General features: G+C 39.7%; 1 protein-coding gene across 9 annotated transcripts in view; it reads right to left on the bottom strand.

Moving 5' to 3' along the window:
* The window catches only part of LOC139561888 (adhesion G protein-coupled receptor L3-like), a 336,416-nt gene that overhangs the window by 218,494 nt on the left and 98,637 nt on the right, over positions 1–19,285 (bottom strand). For all 9 annotated transcript variants that reach the window (XM_071379279.1, XM_071379281.1, XM_071379283.1 and 6 more), the window contains one exon: positions 4,886–5,084. In XM_071379279.1, coding sequence (XP_071235380.1) covers positions 4,886–4,940 — 55 coding nt within the window. In that variant the 5' untranslated portion in view covers positions 4,941–5,084. The remainder of the gene's footprint in view (positions 1–4,885; positions 5,085–19,285) is intronic.

The following is a 19,285-nucleotide window of genomic DNA, read 5'->3' as shown; positions in this document are numbered from 1 at the left end:
AGTTTCCTGTCATCCAGGACCTATTTACTAGGCGGTGTCAGAGGAAGGCCCCAAAAAATTGTCAAAGACCCCAGTCACCCAAGTCAGACACCCAAGTCAGACCACTACCGCACGGCAAGTGGTACCGGCGCGTGAAGTCTAGGTCCAATAGGCTCCTTAACAGCTTCTACCCTCAAGCCACAAGAATGCTGAACATCTAATCAAATGGCCACCCGGACAATTTACATTGACACCCACCCACCAATGTTTTAACACTGCTGCTACTCACTGTTAATTATCTGTGCATAGTCTCTTTACCCCTACCTACATGAACAAATTACCTCGACCAACCTGTACCCCAACACATTGACTCGGTATTGGTACCCCCTGTATACAGTGGGGCAAAAAAGTATTTAGTCAGCCACCAATTGTGCAAGTTCTCCCACTTAAAAAGATGAGAGAGGACTGTAATTTTCATCATAGGTACACTTCAACTATGACAGACAAAATGAGAAGAAAATAAATCCAGAAAATCACATTTTTTGTGAATTTATTTGCAAATTATGGTGGAAAATAAGTATTTGGTCAATAACAAAAGTTTCTCAATACTTTGTTATATACCCTTTGTTGGCAATGACAGAGGTCAAACGTTTTCTGTAAGTCTTCACAAGGTTTTCACACACTGTTGCTGGTATTTTGGCCCATTCCTCCATGCAGATCTCCTCTAGAGCAGTGATGTTTTGGGGCTGTTGCTGGGCAACACGGACTTTCAACTCCCTCCAAAGATTTTCTATGGGTTTGAGATCTGGAGACTGGCTAGGCCACTCCAGGACCTTGAAATGCTTCTTACGAAGCCACTCCTTCGTTGCCCGGGCGGTGTGTTTGGGATCATTATCATGCTGAAAGACCCAGCCACGTTTCATCTTCAATGCCCTTGCTGATGGAAGGAGGTTTTCACTCAAAATCTCACGATACATGGCCCCATTCATTCTTTCCTTTACACGGATCAGTCGTCCTGGTCCCTTTGCAGAAAAACAGCCCCAAAGCATGATGTTTCCACCCCCATGCTTCACAGTTTGTCCTCCAAACACGACGAGTTGAGTTTTTACCAAAAAGTTATATTTTGGTTTCATCTGACCATATGACATTCTCCCAATCTTCTTCTGGATTATCCAAATGCTCTCTAGCAAACTTCAGACGGGCCTGGACATGTACTGGCTTAAGCAGGGGGACACGTCTGGCACTGCAGGATTTGAGTCCCTGGCGGCGTAGTGTGTTACTGATGGTAGGCTTTGTTACTTTGGTACCAGCTCTCTGCAGGTCATTCACTAGGTCCCCCCGTGTGGTTCTGGGATTTTTGCTCACCGTTCTTGTGATCATTTTGACCCCACGGGGTGAGATCTTGCGTGGAGCCCCAGATCGAGGGAGATTATCAGTGGTCTTGTATGTCCTTCCATTTCCTAATAATTGCTCCCACAGTTGATTTCTTCAAACCAAGCTGCTTACCTATTGCAGATTCAGTCTTCCCAGCCTGGTACAGGTCTACAATTTTGTTTCTGGTGTCCTTTGACAGCTCTTTGGTCTTGGCCATAGTGGAGTTTGGAGTGTGACTGTTTGAGGTTGTGGACAGGTGTCTTTTATACTGATAACAAGTTCAAACAGGTGCCATTAATACAGGTAACAAGTGGAGGACAGAGGAGCCTCTTAAAGAAGAAGTTACAGGTCTGTGAGAGCCAGAAATCTTGCTTGTTTGTAGGTGACCAAATACTTATTTTCCACCATAATTAGTTGAAGTGTACCTATTATGAAAATTACAGGCCTCTCTCATCTTTTTAAGTGGGAGAACTTGCACAATTGGTGGCTGACTAAATACTTTTTTGCCCCACTGTATAGCCTCAATTTTATTTTTTACTTTCAAATATTTTCTTAACTCTATTTCTTGAACCGCATTGTTGGTTACGGGCTTGTAAGTAAGCATTTTGGCGCATGTGACAAATAAAATTTGATTTGATATATTGGCGGAATTACAACATTTTGAAAATGTAATTCGAATACAGTACAAAGAGACCAGGATTATGCATATTTAGTTTATCCAAAAACAAATAATTATTTGGAAATGAGACACCTGTGAGTTGACAATAGGTGAAACGAACCAGAAAGACTGACACAGCAAAGGAACATTGCATTCAGTAAACAGAGATATGGATTAAGCTGGTATCCAATTGACAACTGTTTTGTCAACCTGTAGGAAGCTCTGGTGTACCGAGACACAAATTTGACCATCCGTGCAATTTCAAAATAATAATAATTCAAAATAATAGTTATATTAGTGTTGAGCGCAATACACCAAGTTATTTGTGTCCATGAATACCAATGTGGCGTAACTGTAGGTCATATCGTATTCATTGTGTAAAAAAACAACAACACACAATCAGGTAAAAGTCTTGAAAGTCACTTACAGAAACCCCAAAGGAGACCAAGTATTTCCTTAAAACATGCAGCGTTTCACTCTTGCTCTTAGCACTTACATACCAATTATAGTCAAAGTAAAGTTCACTTCCAACTTTAAATCTAATGACCTTCAATTCTCTTTGGCTTAAGATGCTAGCGCTGTCTTTGTTCTTTTTGTTGACATTCGCATCACGTTCTCAGGGATACAAGGGAGAACTAAAACAACTACTAGTGTGAACTCGTACAATTCAGATACCAATAGAGGTTCTACACCGACAGTAAGCCCACTCGCTCAGAGCAGACCTATTACATTACACGCATCACAAACGCTTCATACTCACAACAAAACTAAACATGCCCGAGTAGGCTCTGTTGAAGTTTCCCATTTCAAATAGGAGTGCGGAAAGTAATTTGTTTAATTAATTAGGCAAACGCAGGGATGCCCTGGTGTACAGCACTGAATGCCCTGGCAAAAGGAGATTAATTAAGGGATGTCTAGCTTGGACATGTTGAAATTGACACAAAACTATTTTTAATGGGGTTTGTATGGATCCAATGGGATCGGATTAGCATTATCATATTGCTGATGGATAGCCTTGGCCGGGGATGCTGGGATATCCTCAGGTGACATTTCACTTCGGCTGCGGGGAGCGTTCCGAATTACCATACAATATGCAGATGGTGAGAGTTGTAAATACCTTGTAGATGGAACTGTGTGAGTCAGATAGCATGTGTACCATGAATTGGCCTACAGTGTATGAGATATGTGTGGGTGTATGTCTGTAGAAAGCCTCGGGCATAACTGCCAGGATGGTCAATTACCTTCTATAGCTCCCAGCTGAACAATATTCTCACACACACACACATACTGGAGGCAGCTGTGAGCAGAGGAGGCTGTGGTTGCATCCCAAATGGTAGAGCTCTGGTCAAAAGTAGTGTATTAGTTAGGGAATAGGGTGCCATTTGGGGAAGCAGATAGTATGTGGGTGTGATTGGAGCATATTTATGGGCTAGGTCGGAACATACTGGGAGTGTGTGTGTGGGGGGAGGGGGGGGGGCAACAGGGGACCGTAACTGGATTACCATCCCAAAGTAGGGCAGTGCCCCCCAGAGTACCCATCTCCATCACCCCCCTGGGGTAGGAAGAGAGACTGTGGAGAGAAAAGAAACCCCTACGTGAGCATTAAAACCAGCCCCTAAATAGAAGCATTCCAAAACATCGGGGACTAGTCTGCTGACAGCATCTAGTAATGCATGATCTTTTCCCCACCTCAAAGAATAAACACTAAGCCAATTCAAGGATAACAAAAGAATACAATTCTGCTACCTTGGTCTTGATAAAAATACTGGGGAGTTATACTTTGTGTATCTGTATCTCTATTTTCCATTGTGGAGAGAGAATTATGGCATCACAGCAGTCACAGCGTTTAATATGCAACCTATTGTCCAACACAGTTTATCTTCCGGGCTCTTTTGTCAGGTCGGAAGTAAATTAGCGGCTTCATAATGCCTCTATTCCCTTCGGATCAATAGAGAAATACACAGACAGGTGCGTGACACGTCAAAGTCACGTGACTCCACTCCCAATGAACATTTTTGCAAAACAAACTATGCTGGAGAGCTAGTTTTGATTAGCGTGCCGCTAAAAGCGAGCTGCAGCCCAGCCCAAAGATAAGGCACCAAAGCAATTCAATTTGCTTTGAATCTCCCGTTAATGGTTTCACCGTAGCAAATTAGCATGTTTATGGACCATGGCATAATGCCTCCCCCCGTTCCCAAACCCTAGTTTAAGCTGAATTTAAATTACTTAATTTACTTTCTACTGAAACAATTGTCAGAAGCCAACAGGAAAACGGTCAAATCTGAGGTGATTGCAATTTGTTCAGAGGGATTTTAAAAAATGCCTTCGAAGTGATCTCAATAATGTCCAGAGAGTGAGAAAAACAGTGAGATAAAGTCAGACAGACTAAAAGATACATAGGGATCAGGGAAGAGAAACAGGTAGAGGGACAGATAAAGAGAGATAATGAGAGAGGTAAAAGAGAGAGGTAAAAGAGAAAGATAAAGAGAGAGGTAAAAGAGAGAGGTAAAAGAGAGAGGTAAAAGAGAGGTAAAAGAGATAGATAAAGAGAGAGATAAAGAGAGAGATAAAGAGAGAGGAAAATAGAGAGGAAAATAGAGAGATAAAGAGAGAGGTAAAAAGAGAGATAAAGAGAGAGGTAAAAAGAGAGGTAAAAAGAGCGAGAAAGAGGAGATGGAAAGAAAGACAGAGACAGAAGGATACATAGGGATCAGAGGAGAGAGGGAAAGAGACATATCGGAAAAGCATAAAACTTGGGGAAAATGTTTAGCAAATATAAATAGTGAGACAAAAAATGTTTAGCAAATATAAATAGTGAGACAGACACTGAAACAAACAGTCACATGAAATGGGGCAACGGCGTCCCGGGCTTACCCAGAGCTGCTGGCGCAAACAGGCTGGCGAAGAGGAGCAGGCGTGCAGACCACATGGCCCCTCCGCCTGGCTGTCGATCCGCCCAATGGAGGGGTCAGGCCTTCCCTGGTGAGCCCAAAGCGAGCGCTCCGTCTGTTAGGTTCCTTCCGCTGCACTGCAGTCCTGTTATGGTCCGGTTTCACGGTTCTCAAAGCCTATCCTGAAAAGAACGTGCAAAAGAGAAAGAGAGAGAGAGAGCAATGTGTTTAAGTTATAAAAAGTACTAAATGAATAGTTTAATTCAAGTTGTGAATCTTATCTGGTGTACAAAGACAAAGTGTCAAGGAATATTCCCTACAAGGCAATGTTTTGTGAAATAAGACAACCTTTTAGTTTGTACAGTAAAGACTTGAGCAGCCTCTCAGGCTACGAGTCACGTATTCTTCTAACTGTCAGCCAATGAAAGGGAAAGGGGGATACCTAGTCAGTTGTACAACTGAATGCCTTCAACTGAAATGTGTCTTCAGCATTTAACCCAACCCCTGAATCAGAGGTGCGGGGGGGGTGCCTTAATTGAGATACAGCTAGTTGCATAACATGACAGTGTTAGGGAGTGCTCAACCGTACAACACTATAACAGATACTTTTGGACTGACTGTTGTTTGACCATGTTGTGTCAACCAGCCCCAGTTACTCCCACAGAGAGTATAGTACCTTCTCACCACCAAAAATGATTCCAGTCAGTCTGAGTGGATTTTTGGACAGCTGATGATAATTGCAACCGGAAAAGAGTGCGACATTTTTCCTTTCCTGTGGGTGTGAGCAGTATCTTCACAGTTTGAGATTTGTCGGCGGCGGAGAATGTGTAGTACAGTGCGTCACAAACGGCCATTGAGGTCTAGCTGCCTTTTCCCATCAGCAGAAAACAAAATGGCCTCCCATGCAACTGTATTGAGCAGCATGGAGTCGTAGTGACCATTTGACCTGTGGTAAGTGCATGGGAGTGCAGTCACTAGTGAACTTGTGACACTGGCGGATGACATCAGGATGAAGTTATTGCCTGTTAGCATACAACGGGTTGGTCATGAACAGGAAATACTGTGTGTTGATTAGGACTTGTCAAACAAAGATAGCATGTCAATTGTGACAAGTTAGTGAATATCATACGCATATCCTCTGCTATTCACCATTTGATGATGTATAGTTTGATAGGATTCAGAAGAATATCAGGATCAAATGCTTCATTAAAAATATCAAGGTTAAAACAGATTTAGTGAATATTAAATGCTGTATTATCATTTATTCTACTGTATCTGCTATTACAAAATATAATACCAAATTATAATCTAGGTCTATTTAATCCAAAGAGCACAGACAATGTTTATACCTTCTAAAATCGTATTATTGTTGCAGATTACGCCGTTATGCTGCTCTTAATCTACATTTTTTAAATGTCTGAAACCATGTCGGTTTCCAAAGACAAAATTGGCTCGACTGACTTCTAAAGGTGAAAGAGCAATCATAGTTTAGAGAGCAGAACACACAACCAGGCAAACCAGAATGGCTTTACTCCGTACTTCCATCCTTCCTGTACTCAATCTCAATTCCCATCCATGCCATCTCCTCTGGTTGCGCTCTCTCTTTCTTGATAATCTGCATTCCTCTGTTGCATGACATTTTCAGCTCAAATGTAGCAGGAACTCGTAATCTCTCCCAAAATCCAAACTAGATGAAGAATAATCCGATTTCGGGGACAGATATTGGAGTTTAAAAACGGAGAGGGGTGCAGCCCATCAAGAGTGACCCATTCCATACAAAGGGAATTTGTAGAGGGCATTAATATAGGGTTATAGGTCATTGTACTGTACGTTTCAGTAGTTGTATACCCTAGTCACAGGGGTGGGCAACTCCATTGCTGATTAATCAAATTGCATTCTAAACTGAAGATCATGATTAGGTGATTATTGGAGTCAGGTGTGTTAGCTGGGGCTTAACTGTGACACCAATCAGGCCCCCGAGGACTGGAATTGCCCAAGCACACTAAAATTGCCCAAGCACATTAAAACTCCCTGAAAACCACATTGAACTCCCCATAAAATAATGCTACCATCTTGAATCTATGACAGTAAAAAATGTGCCTACATAAAAAGTTGGTGTTTTGTCTGTGGCTATACCTCCTACTTTGTAGCTGTTGGCAACAATCTGTAAATGTACAGTTGAAGTCAGAAGTTTAAATAGCATTGCCTTTCAATTGTTTAACATAGGTCAAATGTTTCTGGTAGCCTTCCACTAGCTTACCACAGTAAGTCAGGTGAATTTTGGCCCATTCCTCCTGACAGAGCCGGTATAACTGAGTCAGGTTTGTAGGCCTCCTTGTTCGCACACGCTTTTTCAGTTCTGCCCACACATTTTCTATAGGATTGAGGTCAGGGCTTTGTGATGGCCACTCCAATACCTTGACTTTGTTGTCCTTAAGCCATTTTGCCACAACTTTGGAAGTACGCTTGGGGTCATTATTTATTTGGAAGACCCATTTGCGACCAAGCTTTAACTTCCTGACTGATGTCGTGAGATGTTGCTTCAATATATCCACATAATTTTCCTTCCTTGTGATGCCATCTAGTTTGTGAAGTTCACCAGTTCCTCCTGCAAGAAAGGACCCCCACAACATGATGCTGCCACCCCCGTGCGTCACGGTTGGGATGATGTTCTTCGGCTTGCAAGCCTCCCCCTTTTTCCTCCAAACATAACAATGGTCATTATGGCCAAACAGTTCTATTTTTGTTTCAACAGACCAGATTTCTCCAAAAAGTACGATCTTTGTCCCCATGTGCAGTTGCAAACCATAGTCTGGCTTTTTTGTGGCGGTTTTGGAGCAGTGGCTTCTTCCTTGCTGAGCGGCCTTTCAGGTTATGTCGATATAGGACTCGTTTTACTGTGGATATAGATACCTTTGTACCTGTTTCCTCCAGCATCTTCACAAGGTCCTTTGCTGTTGTTCTGGGATTGATTTGCACTTTTCGCAGCAAAGTATGTTCATTTCTAGAAGACAGAACGCATCTCCTTCCTGAGTGGTATGACGGCTGCGTGGTCCCATGGTGTTTATACTTGTGTACTATTGTTTGTACAGATGAACGTGGTAACTTCAGGCGTTTGGAAATTGCTCCCAAGGATGAACCAGACTTGTGGAGGTCTACAATAATATTTTCTGAGGGCTGATTTCTTTAGATTGTCCCCATGAGGTCAAGCAAAGAGGCACTGAGTTTGAAGGTAGGCCTTAAAATACATCCACAGGTACACCTCCAACCTCCAACTCAAATGATGTCAATTAGCCTATCAAGCTTCTAAAGCCATGATGTCATTTTCTGGAATTTCCCAAGCTGTTTAAAGGCACAGTCAACTTAGTGTATGTTAACTTCTGACCCACTGGAATTGTGATACAGTGAATTACAAGTGAAATAATCTGCCTGTAAACAATTGTTGGAAAAATTACTTGTGTCATGCACAAATTAGATGTCCTAACTAACTTGCCAAAACTATAGCTTGTTAATAAGACATTTGTGGAGTGGTTGAAAAATGAGTTTTAATGACTCCAACCTAAGTGTATGTAAACTTCCGACTACAACTGTATGTACATGGGCTGTATTGAGGATAATGCAGAGCCTGTGCTGAACCCAAACAATGGTGGTCTAGTGAGGGCAACTGGTCTAGACCATAACTCATTAGTTTTGTAGATAGGGTTTAAGGCCTGTGCATGAGGTCATGTGGAATGGCATCCCATTATGTGGTAATACAGAGACCTTGCATATGAGTTAATCATTTTTCTACTGGGGGAGAAAAATAAGAAAAATAAGATCTCAGGCAGGATACGATTGATACAGGAAATTTGAAGCCTGAAATGTAGGTCCCTGAACTGGGTGCTGCACAGTGAAGAAAGTGTAATGTCAACATGCTACCAGGCAAGGGCCATGTTCGTTATGCACCAAACAGAAGAAAACAGACTGAAACAGAGAGGGACAACCTGTATTTGTCCAATAAGAAACATTCCATTAGATTTTCCATTTCATATACTTTGAACAGGACCTAACTAGTTGGAGACATTCCCCCCAAAAATTGACAAAAAAACTAGATGAAAAGAAAGAAAGATCGCTGGCAACATGAACAAAGATGAAGGATTCGAGGGGACACCCGGTCACTGATTCCTCAGTTGTCGTCTTCAGCAGTGTCCTTTTTATTTAGTTTTTTTATTTTACCGAAACTGTCAGAAAAATACATGAGGCTAGTCACCAGAATGACAGGGGCTGCTGCTACTGACAAGGGACAATGAGAAATCTAGACAGCCAATCACCATGGACATAAGTGTCGCTTTCACTCTACATCTCTGTGTGTGTGTGTGTGTGTGTGTGTGTGTGTGTGTGTGTGTGTGTGTGTGTGTGTGTGTGTGTGTGTGTGTGTGTGTGTGTGTGTGTGCGTAAAATTTGTTTTATCTGAAAGTATTTCTCAATTTTCATATTCACGTCTCACTATGAAAATAATATGAACGCAGCTACTAATATGAGTGTTACTTGGAATTAACTCATTACATTAAGCACATTACATGCTTTAGAAGTCTTGTGATCACAATCATTAACATGCTCCCTCTACTAAAAGAAGTGTGAGCGTAAGTAGGAAAAGAAAGCCACTGAGGAACACATCTGAAAATACATATGGATGAGTAAGGGGCTGGACCGGGTTCAATCAAAAAAAGTACCAGACAGACTCCGTTGAAAACCTACACTAGGTTGCCAACTCCTCTTGTATTCAGAGGAGCCTGGTGATACTTTATAGTGGCAGGCTTTTGAAAGGTACTTGTTCAGTTTTAAGAGAACTCCCTTTAGATGAGGCTTCCAAACTCACTGCAATGATGCCGGTTAAATCCACTTCAATTAAACCACTTCATTACGGACTCAGTCTCAGACAGCTAACTTTTTCATCAGTGTTGTTTTGCTGTTATTTTAGCATTCCGCCAGTGCCAAAGGGCCTAGATGGGTCCTGACGGTTTTAATTAACTGTTTTTCCACGGTCTATCTGGTTAAAACAAAGAGGAAAATAAGGTGGATGGAGATAGGAGGAGGAGGAAGTGTGTGTGTGTGTGTGTGTGTGTGTGTGTGTGTGTGTGTGTGTGTGTGTGTGTGTGTGTGTGTGTGTGTGTGTGTGTGTGTGTGTGTGTGTGATGGTGGGTATCCCATGTTGACTATCAATGCACTCATTAAAAAGACAAGATGCAAAGACAGTGGAAACATATATAATATATGGGAAAAACAAAAAAGGTACTGTAAATAATTTGGCTAGCCTCGTTTGAGCAAATGTAAAAAAGGTCCCTGATTCAGTTCAGATGAGTTCTAGGGAACATGGCGCTACAAGGATAGCTTACCCTTCAGTTGTAATGGATAGTATTGATCCAAGCAAAAGCAATATCTAGTGTTCTCTCTTCACAAACCCTCATCCAGATTCATCATCGTATACCTTTTGTCTTTGATTTTAGAATAAATATATATATTTTAATTTTTTTTACAAATAAAACAGTGTTGGAAAGGTGATTTGTATGTTTTGGTTAAAATAAACTACCTCGATGGTGCCATGCAAATGTTTCCTTGCTAAATATTAACTAGCAAGTACATTAGCTAACAGACTACTTGCTCATCAATTCCATTTCAGTCCCTTAAAGGGGAAAACAGCAGTTGCTACATACATTTTTGGACGTATAAATTCATGATATGTATCCATTGATTCACGCCTGCCTCTTTGCAAACGAATGGAATCATGAACAGTAATTTTTTTGCAATGTGTCGCCTGCATCCCCCAGATTTTCATCCCGTATTTGCCTTTTTAGCAGCGCAATTTCACCACTCTCTAAAACGGCTCCACCTCCAACTACACCTTCTCACAGCACCTCTTTACCTCCCAGATTGGAAACATTTGTTGAGGTATTGTGCAGAAAGACGTGACTTGAAATGTAAAATTACTGAACATTTAGTAATTCAGTGTATTGTTAGTTGGATATAGTCTAGGCCTATACATGTATGACCAGGACAACTTTCTAAGTAAGAGAACTTTAAACATTTAACATTTAAAAGGTGGGGGGGAATTGAATCTGAGGGCCTTCAAAAGGGGGGCCCTCAGGCCACTAGTTGCCCATCCCTGTTCTTAGTCCACAACATTTGTATTTTTGGGTGTAGTTACCCTTTAATTAATGTGCCACCTAGCAATAGGCTGTTGTTTAGCTGTGTTTTTGTAGCGCACGTAAATAGTAGAGTGAAAAATTCAAGATTAAACACTGGAATGATGAAAATAATTATGACATCATTCTGCCAGGTAAGCATAGGTTACTTTGTATTTAACATTTCATTGAGAAGATTTTTGGGAAAGTCTTTCCATCTACCAGAATACTGTTTTAATTAGCATCATCGCTAATGGCACACAGTGCCAAGTGGCAGACACGTGCTATGCACACACACAGACGGGCATTCTCATTGCCTCTTCAGAAAGTTGCAGGAAATAAGAATCACTGATGCATTCTGTTCATGTCTTATGATAAATATGGGCAATTGAATACATTTTTTATACATTTAGTTGATTCCCTACAGGATTTCGACTCATCGTTACCACTTACATTACATGAGACGTGCAAATTCACAAGCAGCAATCTGTCCACAACACACAAACATTGTACTGGGAGGCGGGACAGACCACAGTCTGCGTTACACGGTCATCCCTCCCTTTGTGACTGACAGGCACCTATCCTATCAATATATCACTAGAATATGCATTTTGTTCATTCTAGCAGGAGATGGCTCGACGGACTAGCGAATTGAAACTTTTCAAATGAAAAGTATACCTAGTTAATATGAAGGGGAAAAAGTAGCCGGCTGAAAATTAGTGTTCAACCGGCTGATTAGCTGACGCTAATGGAAAACACTGATTAATACAGAATCATAAGTAATATTCGAATAAATCATGTGAATGTGATAATACAATCATCTGTGTGCTCCATTGATGTTGTTTGTGCGGAGCTTGATTAGTAATGCCTAGGAATACAAATGTGAACACTAATTGAGAAGAAGTCTATGTAAAGGTTTGACAATTTTATGCACTTCATTATTAAAACTGACTGAACAGTCGCTGATGCTTCAGTGTGAATCATTTCTTATATTTACCCCCTTTCAAGGGTATAACATTACAATTGTATAGCCAATAGCCTGTGTCTGCAGATCGAATGAGGTGAATGAACCTACAGCAGCCAAGGTGATAATGGCTGGGGTCATTTTTGTATGTTTTTGCTGTTCTCCAAATCGCTTCTTAAATTTTGTACTGTATAGAAACGAGCTTCAACTCATTTTCCCCCCTTACAGACCTCACTAAAACTCAAACCCTGGTTACGGCCCTGAAATCTAGCTAGCTGCTAACAAACTTGCTAGTTGACTAGCTTATCAGTTGCATTTGAATTTCAGGCACTTTAGTGTCAAACACCTTCAGCTTACCTGACAGTGATAACCTCTTCATGGCTGACAAGTATTGAGATATTAAGAACAGTAGAGTTGACTGTTCGACAATTAGGCTTCCAAACACCTGCTGTCTTCAGTATCAAAACAGCATGAAAACACTGTCTTTCTCAAGGGGCACGGCGGGAAATCTAAATAAATAGCAGTCTAACACAAAACAACGTTATCCCCCACAATGCACCTGGCGGCTGTTTGTGTGTGTGTGTGGTTAGATCAAAGTGTGCTTAGAGATGCCTTGCGTATATTCGGCTTCATAGATCCAACAGCAGGGGCCTCCAACCACCTCAGGCTCCAGCAGAGCTACCTGATGTGCAGGCTTGTTCCAGCCGAACACCAACACTCACCCCAGGTGGAATAACAGGTGGATTATTTGGTGTGTTACAGTAGGGCTGAAACAAAAGCCTGCACTCACAGAAGCTGTGAAGCCTGTCCTACAGGATTCCTGACATGAAATAAATGATATAATCCAAAGGCATGACTTTGTGATATCATCCCAAATACCATGATTATGCTTAGTGACCAGTTTGGTGGTTAGACCTCTCGCTGCATGTGTGATATAACATTGTGAGAGTGTCAATGTATTTCCCTGAACTGGTTAGAGGAGTTGCCAAGTCAAATAACTTCAGTATGCCAAGCAGTCAGTACACTAGTCTGTGACCCTGCTTTTTCCATCGGATGATACTGCAATCAGTTGGCACTAAGAAACTAGTATCACCATTCAATCTCTCGCTGCACTGCTTCTCACTCTGAATACGTTCCAGGATCCATCAGTAATCAGGTACGGCAAACTGTTTCACAAATTTGGATATGCGTCCAACCGCTCGTTTGCATATCATGGGGTTGTAAAGCGTGATTGCCACAAGCTCCATGATTGAACACACATTTGTTCAGACAGAAATCCACTACATGCATAAATCGAAAAAGTAATGTATTGCTTTGAATGCTAACGCTTCAAACCCCTCAAAACACACTTCGACAGCTATATTTTATAAACATAACTAATTTACTCCACGGGAGTGCTACTTTTCCAAGCTTCCAAGGTTTACTAGTCAACAGGATTTGGGTTATCATATACAACACCTGTTTAAAAACGTGGGTAGCTAGGCCTATATGGGTATGAAAACGATTGGAGTAAATGTACTGTACGTCACCACCTATAATTAGTTCAGGTAGCTCAGCAGTTTCTCCCAAATACGTTTTCATTAGGGTGGAATGAGCCTATGCATTCATACAATATGAGCAGCAACAAAGTGCAACCCGATCCTCAATGTTATCTGATGGGAACATGCTAAATATGATGTTACCATGTCATGCCTGCTTGAATCACTCCCACATACACTATTTAATTAAGAATAGTATTTCGGGGTTAAATACCAACTCAGTAGATGTCTACATCAGCCAGTAGCCTATTGCCTCTTCTACAAAGATTATTGAAGGCAAAAAAAGCCTATCTGACACTGTGTGGGGTAGGTAACCCTACAAATTGGCAATTTTATTTCCAACACTTTGTGGGCCCTCCCCTTGATAGGATAATGGCACAGAGGCTTTTTCTAAAATATTTTATGATATTGAAGAACACATTGGGAGGGATCTTAGACCATTCCTCCATACAGAATATTTCCAGATCCTGTTTATCCTTTGGTCTGTGCTCATGGACTGCCCTTTTTAATTCAAACCACAGGTTTTCAATGGGGTCCAAGTCCGGATACTGAGATGGCCATTGAAAAATATTGAATGTGTGGTAAATTAACAATTTGGATTTTGATGTGCGCTTGCTTGGGGTCACTGTGCAATTGCAGCCACGTTTTAGCCTCCTGGCAGAGGGAACCAGGTTTTTGGCAAAAATATCCTGGTACTGGGTAAAGGTCATGATGCCGCTGACTTATTCATTTATTAGTCACATGCATAATTGCAGGGTACAGTGAATAATTAATTCACTGTATAATTAATAATTAATAATAATTAATAATAATAATAATAATAAATAATTCCAACAGTCAATAAGTATTGATCCCATTTGTTATGCCAAGGATAAATAAGTACGGGAATAAAAATGTTGATTACAAGTCACATAATGAGTTGCAGGTCACGCATGGCCAACGATGACACTACTTGGTCATCCACTTGGCATGGTAAACTCCCTTTTCATTTCAGTGGTGGATAGTTCTCACTCGTCAGTCTTCATAATCTCTATCCTACCTCGTGCTTAGACGAAGAATTTACTCTCAAGTTTTGATTTATATGGGAAGTTCAACACCAAGCCAAAATGCATATCTTATATTACACCCCTTGATGAGCATATACTATAGCTGCAATAACTATAAACACTAAATCAAGTTATTTATTGCCCGAATGAGAATCAACAAAAATACATATTGCTGTTGTATCCATCCATGAGTCATATTTAAAATGCAAACATGTAATTTATGTACTATAAACCAAACAGTGCATTATCATGCATGACCTGGGTTACCCCCTTTAAAAAACATACAGTGCCTTCAGAAAGTATTCACACCCCTTGACTTTTTACACATTGTTGTGTAACAGCCTGAATTTAAAATGAATTAAATGGAGATGTGTCACTGGCCTACACACAATATCACATAATGTCAAAGTATTAAATAAAAAGCTGAAATGTCTTGAGTCAATGATTATTCAACCCCTTTGTTATGGCAAGCCTAAATAAGTTCAGGAGTAATGAGTTGCATGGACTCACTGTGTGTGCAACAACAATGTTTAACATGATTTTTGAATGACTACCTCATCTCTGTACCCCACTCATACAATAATTTAAGGTCCCTCAGTCGAGCAGTGAATTTTAAACACAGATTCAATCACAAAAACCAGGGAGGTTTTTCAATGCCTCGCAAAGTAGAAGAATTATGTTTTTATAAATTTTTACAAATTAAATAATACATTTGCAAAAATTTCAAAACACCTGTTTTCGCTTATCATTATGGGGTATTGTGTGTAGATTGATGAGGGGAAACATTAATTAAATCAATTTTATAATAAAGCTGTAACGTAATGAAATGTGGAAAAAGTCGAGGGGTCTGCATACTTTCTGAATGCACTGTATATAAATACTTGAATGAAAACAGTGTAAGGTAAAAAGCTACAGTATCTCGGTGTCTACATCAATGTTTTTTGTGAAATATTTGCTTGACCTTGAAGGACTTGAAGGACAATGGGGTTACCTTAAGTGAGGAAAAAGTATGTTGCTAAATAAGGTCACTGCCCCATAAAACAAGTATACAACTCGTACCAAACTGGCCTCTCAGTCATACTCTGAGAAAAAAGTAATAACCGCTAAGACCACAAAGAAGGCTCCTCGTGCAGGTAAGATTGACCGTTTTTTTATGCGTCACAACAGAGATGTGCAGTATATGTAATTTAAACCAGGACCTGTATTAATCAAGCATCTTCGAGTAGGAGTAGGGTAAACCATTTGAATTCAATCACTTTTTGATAGCACGCCCTTTGATTAAATCCAAACTTTCCATGCGTGTTTGCTAAAAGATTCAGGAGATAAAAGGTGCTAAGTTGACCCCATCATATCATGAGACATCCATGGTCTTCGTCACTGGAAAAGATAAACATTTGAGTTTGATATCATTTAAAAGCTTACAAACAGTATTGTCAAACAATTGTATATTTTCTTTGCCCCCAAAAAATACATTTTCATTTTTCAACGAATATGTTAATTATCTTAAAACTAGTAAACTCATATTTGTTTTCATATCCGCATATGTTGTAGTTTGAACCCTTTTTCAAATCTGAGGTTGTGCTGTGTCCGCCATCGGTTGAGATACAACATGCTCTTGAATACAGGATGGGTGTCATTTCAATAATATAATTAATAGAATGGACCTATCCCTTCAGACCACTGCAATTTAGCTGGTACACCATTGACATTTAATTGACATTTTAACTTTTAATTACTACCACAAAGATGACCGCCGGTTCACTCACCATTGAATGTCAATAAAATGGACATGACCATTTAAGTTCTATCTATATTCCTATGTTTTCAGTAAGTTTCCTATAGAGGATTTACAGTATAATTTAAAACAGATTTTTCCATTCAAATCTACATTCTCTGATGTGTGGACCTCCAACCATCTTTGTGTACCATTTGAAAGTTTAAATTCACAATTTAATTTCCATTTTAGTACATTCATCAGCAAAAAAAATAGGGACTAAACTACAACATATTCAGATAAAAAAAGTTCACGCCTTTTTAAATAATTGACGTTAAAGACATTAAGTACCCTATTTGGGGCGGTTCTGGAGCGGTTCTGGACTGGTCCCGACTAACATTTGTGTGTATAAAGCGCTCTGTGAACGTCGTAGAGTTCCGCGTCTTATAGTGCAAGAAAGCCCCATCTCTCTTCTCTCCGCCTGAGTAAATTTGAAATGTTATGTTTCAGATGCCACATTTTGCATAGGGAGCGAAGTGTCCCATTTTCCGGCCTAACCAGTCAAAGGCATGATTTCCGATGTCTTTCAAACTCAAAGCTGCGATTGAAATAGCACATATGAAACGGGAGAATCTAGCACATGCAACAATAGCAGTTTCATCTCGCTGTGGTATTCTCAGCTGGATTTAGAGCTCTCCACATGAAAGAATACAAAATAATTTCATAGAATTCAACTAATACCATGTTCTCTTCATCACAAACAGACAAAATCCCTTTGTGCTTACCACTAAAGTTGTAACGAGTCTGCATAGATTCAAATTGGGTCTCTGTGATGCTCAGTGGACGTTTAGTAAACATTCGCTGTTGACAGTTATATGAGATAGTGCCAATATTGTCTCTAAGTAATATATTTAATTATTTTACAGTTATGCGAAATGTGAAATCCTTAGTAAGCAGTTTATAATTTGATTGTTACTATATTTAGAAAGCATTTCAGTCATTTCAAGCCCTATTAACCCACTTCTGTTGAATAGGAAAAAAACTTTGATTTTGTTATATTTGTTCTATGTACTTGAGCTTGTGTCCTCAAAAGTGAGTACACTTCAGTAATTTATAACTATTTTTACCAGAAAGGTGACATTTTAGTATTTCTTGGAGTATGCAGCATTACTAGTAATTGTTTATAGCTCTCTCATAATAAATGATCCATTTTGGGCACGTTAAAGCAGAAATCTACATTTTTACCTAATGTCCAAGAGGTTAAAACATTTATTTTCATTAAAAAAAAAAGTAAAAAACATTCTTCCAGAATTTATAAAATAGTTTGACAACACTGTTTGTAAGCTTTTATATGATATCAGTCTCAACCGTTTATCTTTTCCAGTGATGAAGGTGATAGGTACGGAAAATGATGGGGTACGCAAAATGGGTCAAATTTGAGCACCTTTATCTCTTTACAGTCTTGCCATTCATTCATTTTCTGAGCACTTCTACAAATGGGTAAATATGTATAGAAGGTTTCGTTCAAATCGTTTACCCAGTACTAATCTAGGATCTGGTCCCCACTGTCAATAATAATCATATTCATTATGAACTAAGAGGCAATGTTACCACGCTGCTGAAAAATGATTGACAACACAGTTAAAACAGGACAAACATTTTGCAATACTGTTCAGTTTGCTGGTAGCCTACACTAAATGCAACAATATTTAACTTTGAGTTAAGCCTAACAAAAATTGCCTTCATTTGTATTTGCACATAACTATTTCCAAATGGGTAACATTCATATTTCCATTCATAAATTCAGTCACACTTGTATGACTAAGATAGTCGGTATTACTACGTAACTACACAGTAATAACTGTAGAAACAAACATAGGTATTCAAATGTAATTACATACCCACTTGCTGAAAGTTAATTATATTACACATTTCTGTTCCACTATGTAACTGTTTTGTAAGTACGTGTTTGAAAGTCACCTGTGATTTACCATGTTAATAACACCAACCAAATAACCTTGTTACATGTAACTACGGGGTGTGACTACAAATCAAATCCACAGGTAATACCAAGGATGATACCATCTTGATCTAGTGAAGTAAATAGGCTAGGACCTGATAGCAACAATTGTAACAAGGCACACCATGCCATTAAGTACAGATTATTTTCAGTAGTTTATTTCCATGTTATAGCCTGCCCAACGGGATATATTCAATCAAATGTTATTTAAACTACAATGTTACAAAGGATGCACTGGCAATTATAATATACCTACTCAGGAAGCAAATTAATGGCAATGAATACATTATTTAACTTTACATGTAGTTACACTGTAACAACCTTTGCAGTCAATAAGGTAATCATGAGAATGTAGGAAGCAGGAGAATATTAAGTAATTCCCTTTTAGTTACATTGGGGGTGGGGTCTCTATTTTGGTGGCCTCTGGGACAATCTAATGCCTTGATTCCATCCGAAATACACAGCTAAATTACTGAATCCTTTAACCACTGTACATCCCAGATTAGTACAATGAGTTGTGGTATTGAGTAGAAAGACATAACTTTACAATTAAAATCACTGAAAATGTATGAATGATGTTTGTTCTTCAAATGATGTATTTCATTGCCTCTGCTGCTGTGGACACTTAGGGAAAGGAAACCCTTTGAACCCCTGTCAGATTTTGTAAAAGTGGGGGTGCACAAAGTTAGGTGGGCATGAATAGACCATCAGGTAAAATAGAATAATGAAGCAGGTTAACATGGGCTTTGCTACACAGAAAGTAGCAGCTGACCCCTCCATTGTCAACACTTTGCTTAAATCAATAGACCTATATCAATATCTTTTAAAACACCATATAAAGTATCATTAGCTTTAAAAACTATTCAAATCTGTTATCATATTTTGGACCAGAATGAGGCTCTCTCCACTACCTATTGTTCCTGCAGTAAGGATTCAACAT

The sequence above is a fragment of the Salvelinus alpinus genome, chromosome 31, assembly GCF_045679555.1.
Source record: "Salvelinus alpinus chromosome 31, SLU_Salpinus.1, whole genome shotgun sequence".
Classification (NCBI taxonomy): domain Eukaryota; kingdom Metazoa; phylum Chordata; class Actinopteri; order Salmoniformes; family Salmonidae; genus Salvelinus; species Salvelinus alpinus.
This window is presented reverse-complemented; position numbering and strand designations above follow the sequence as displayed.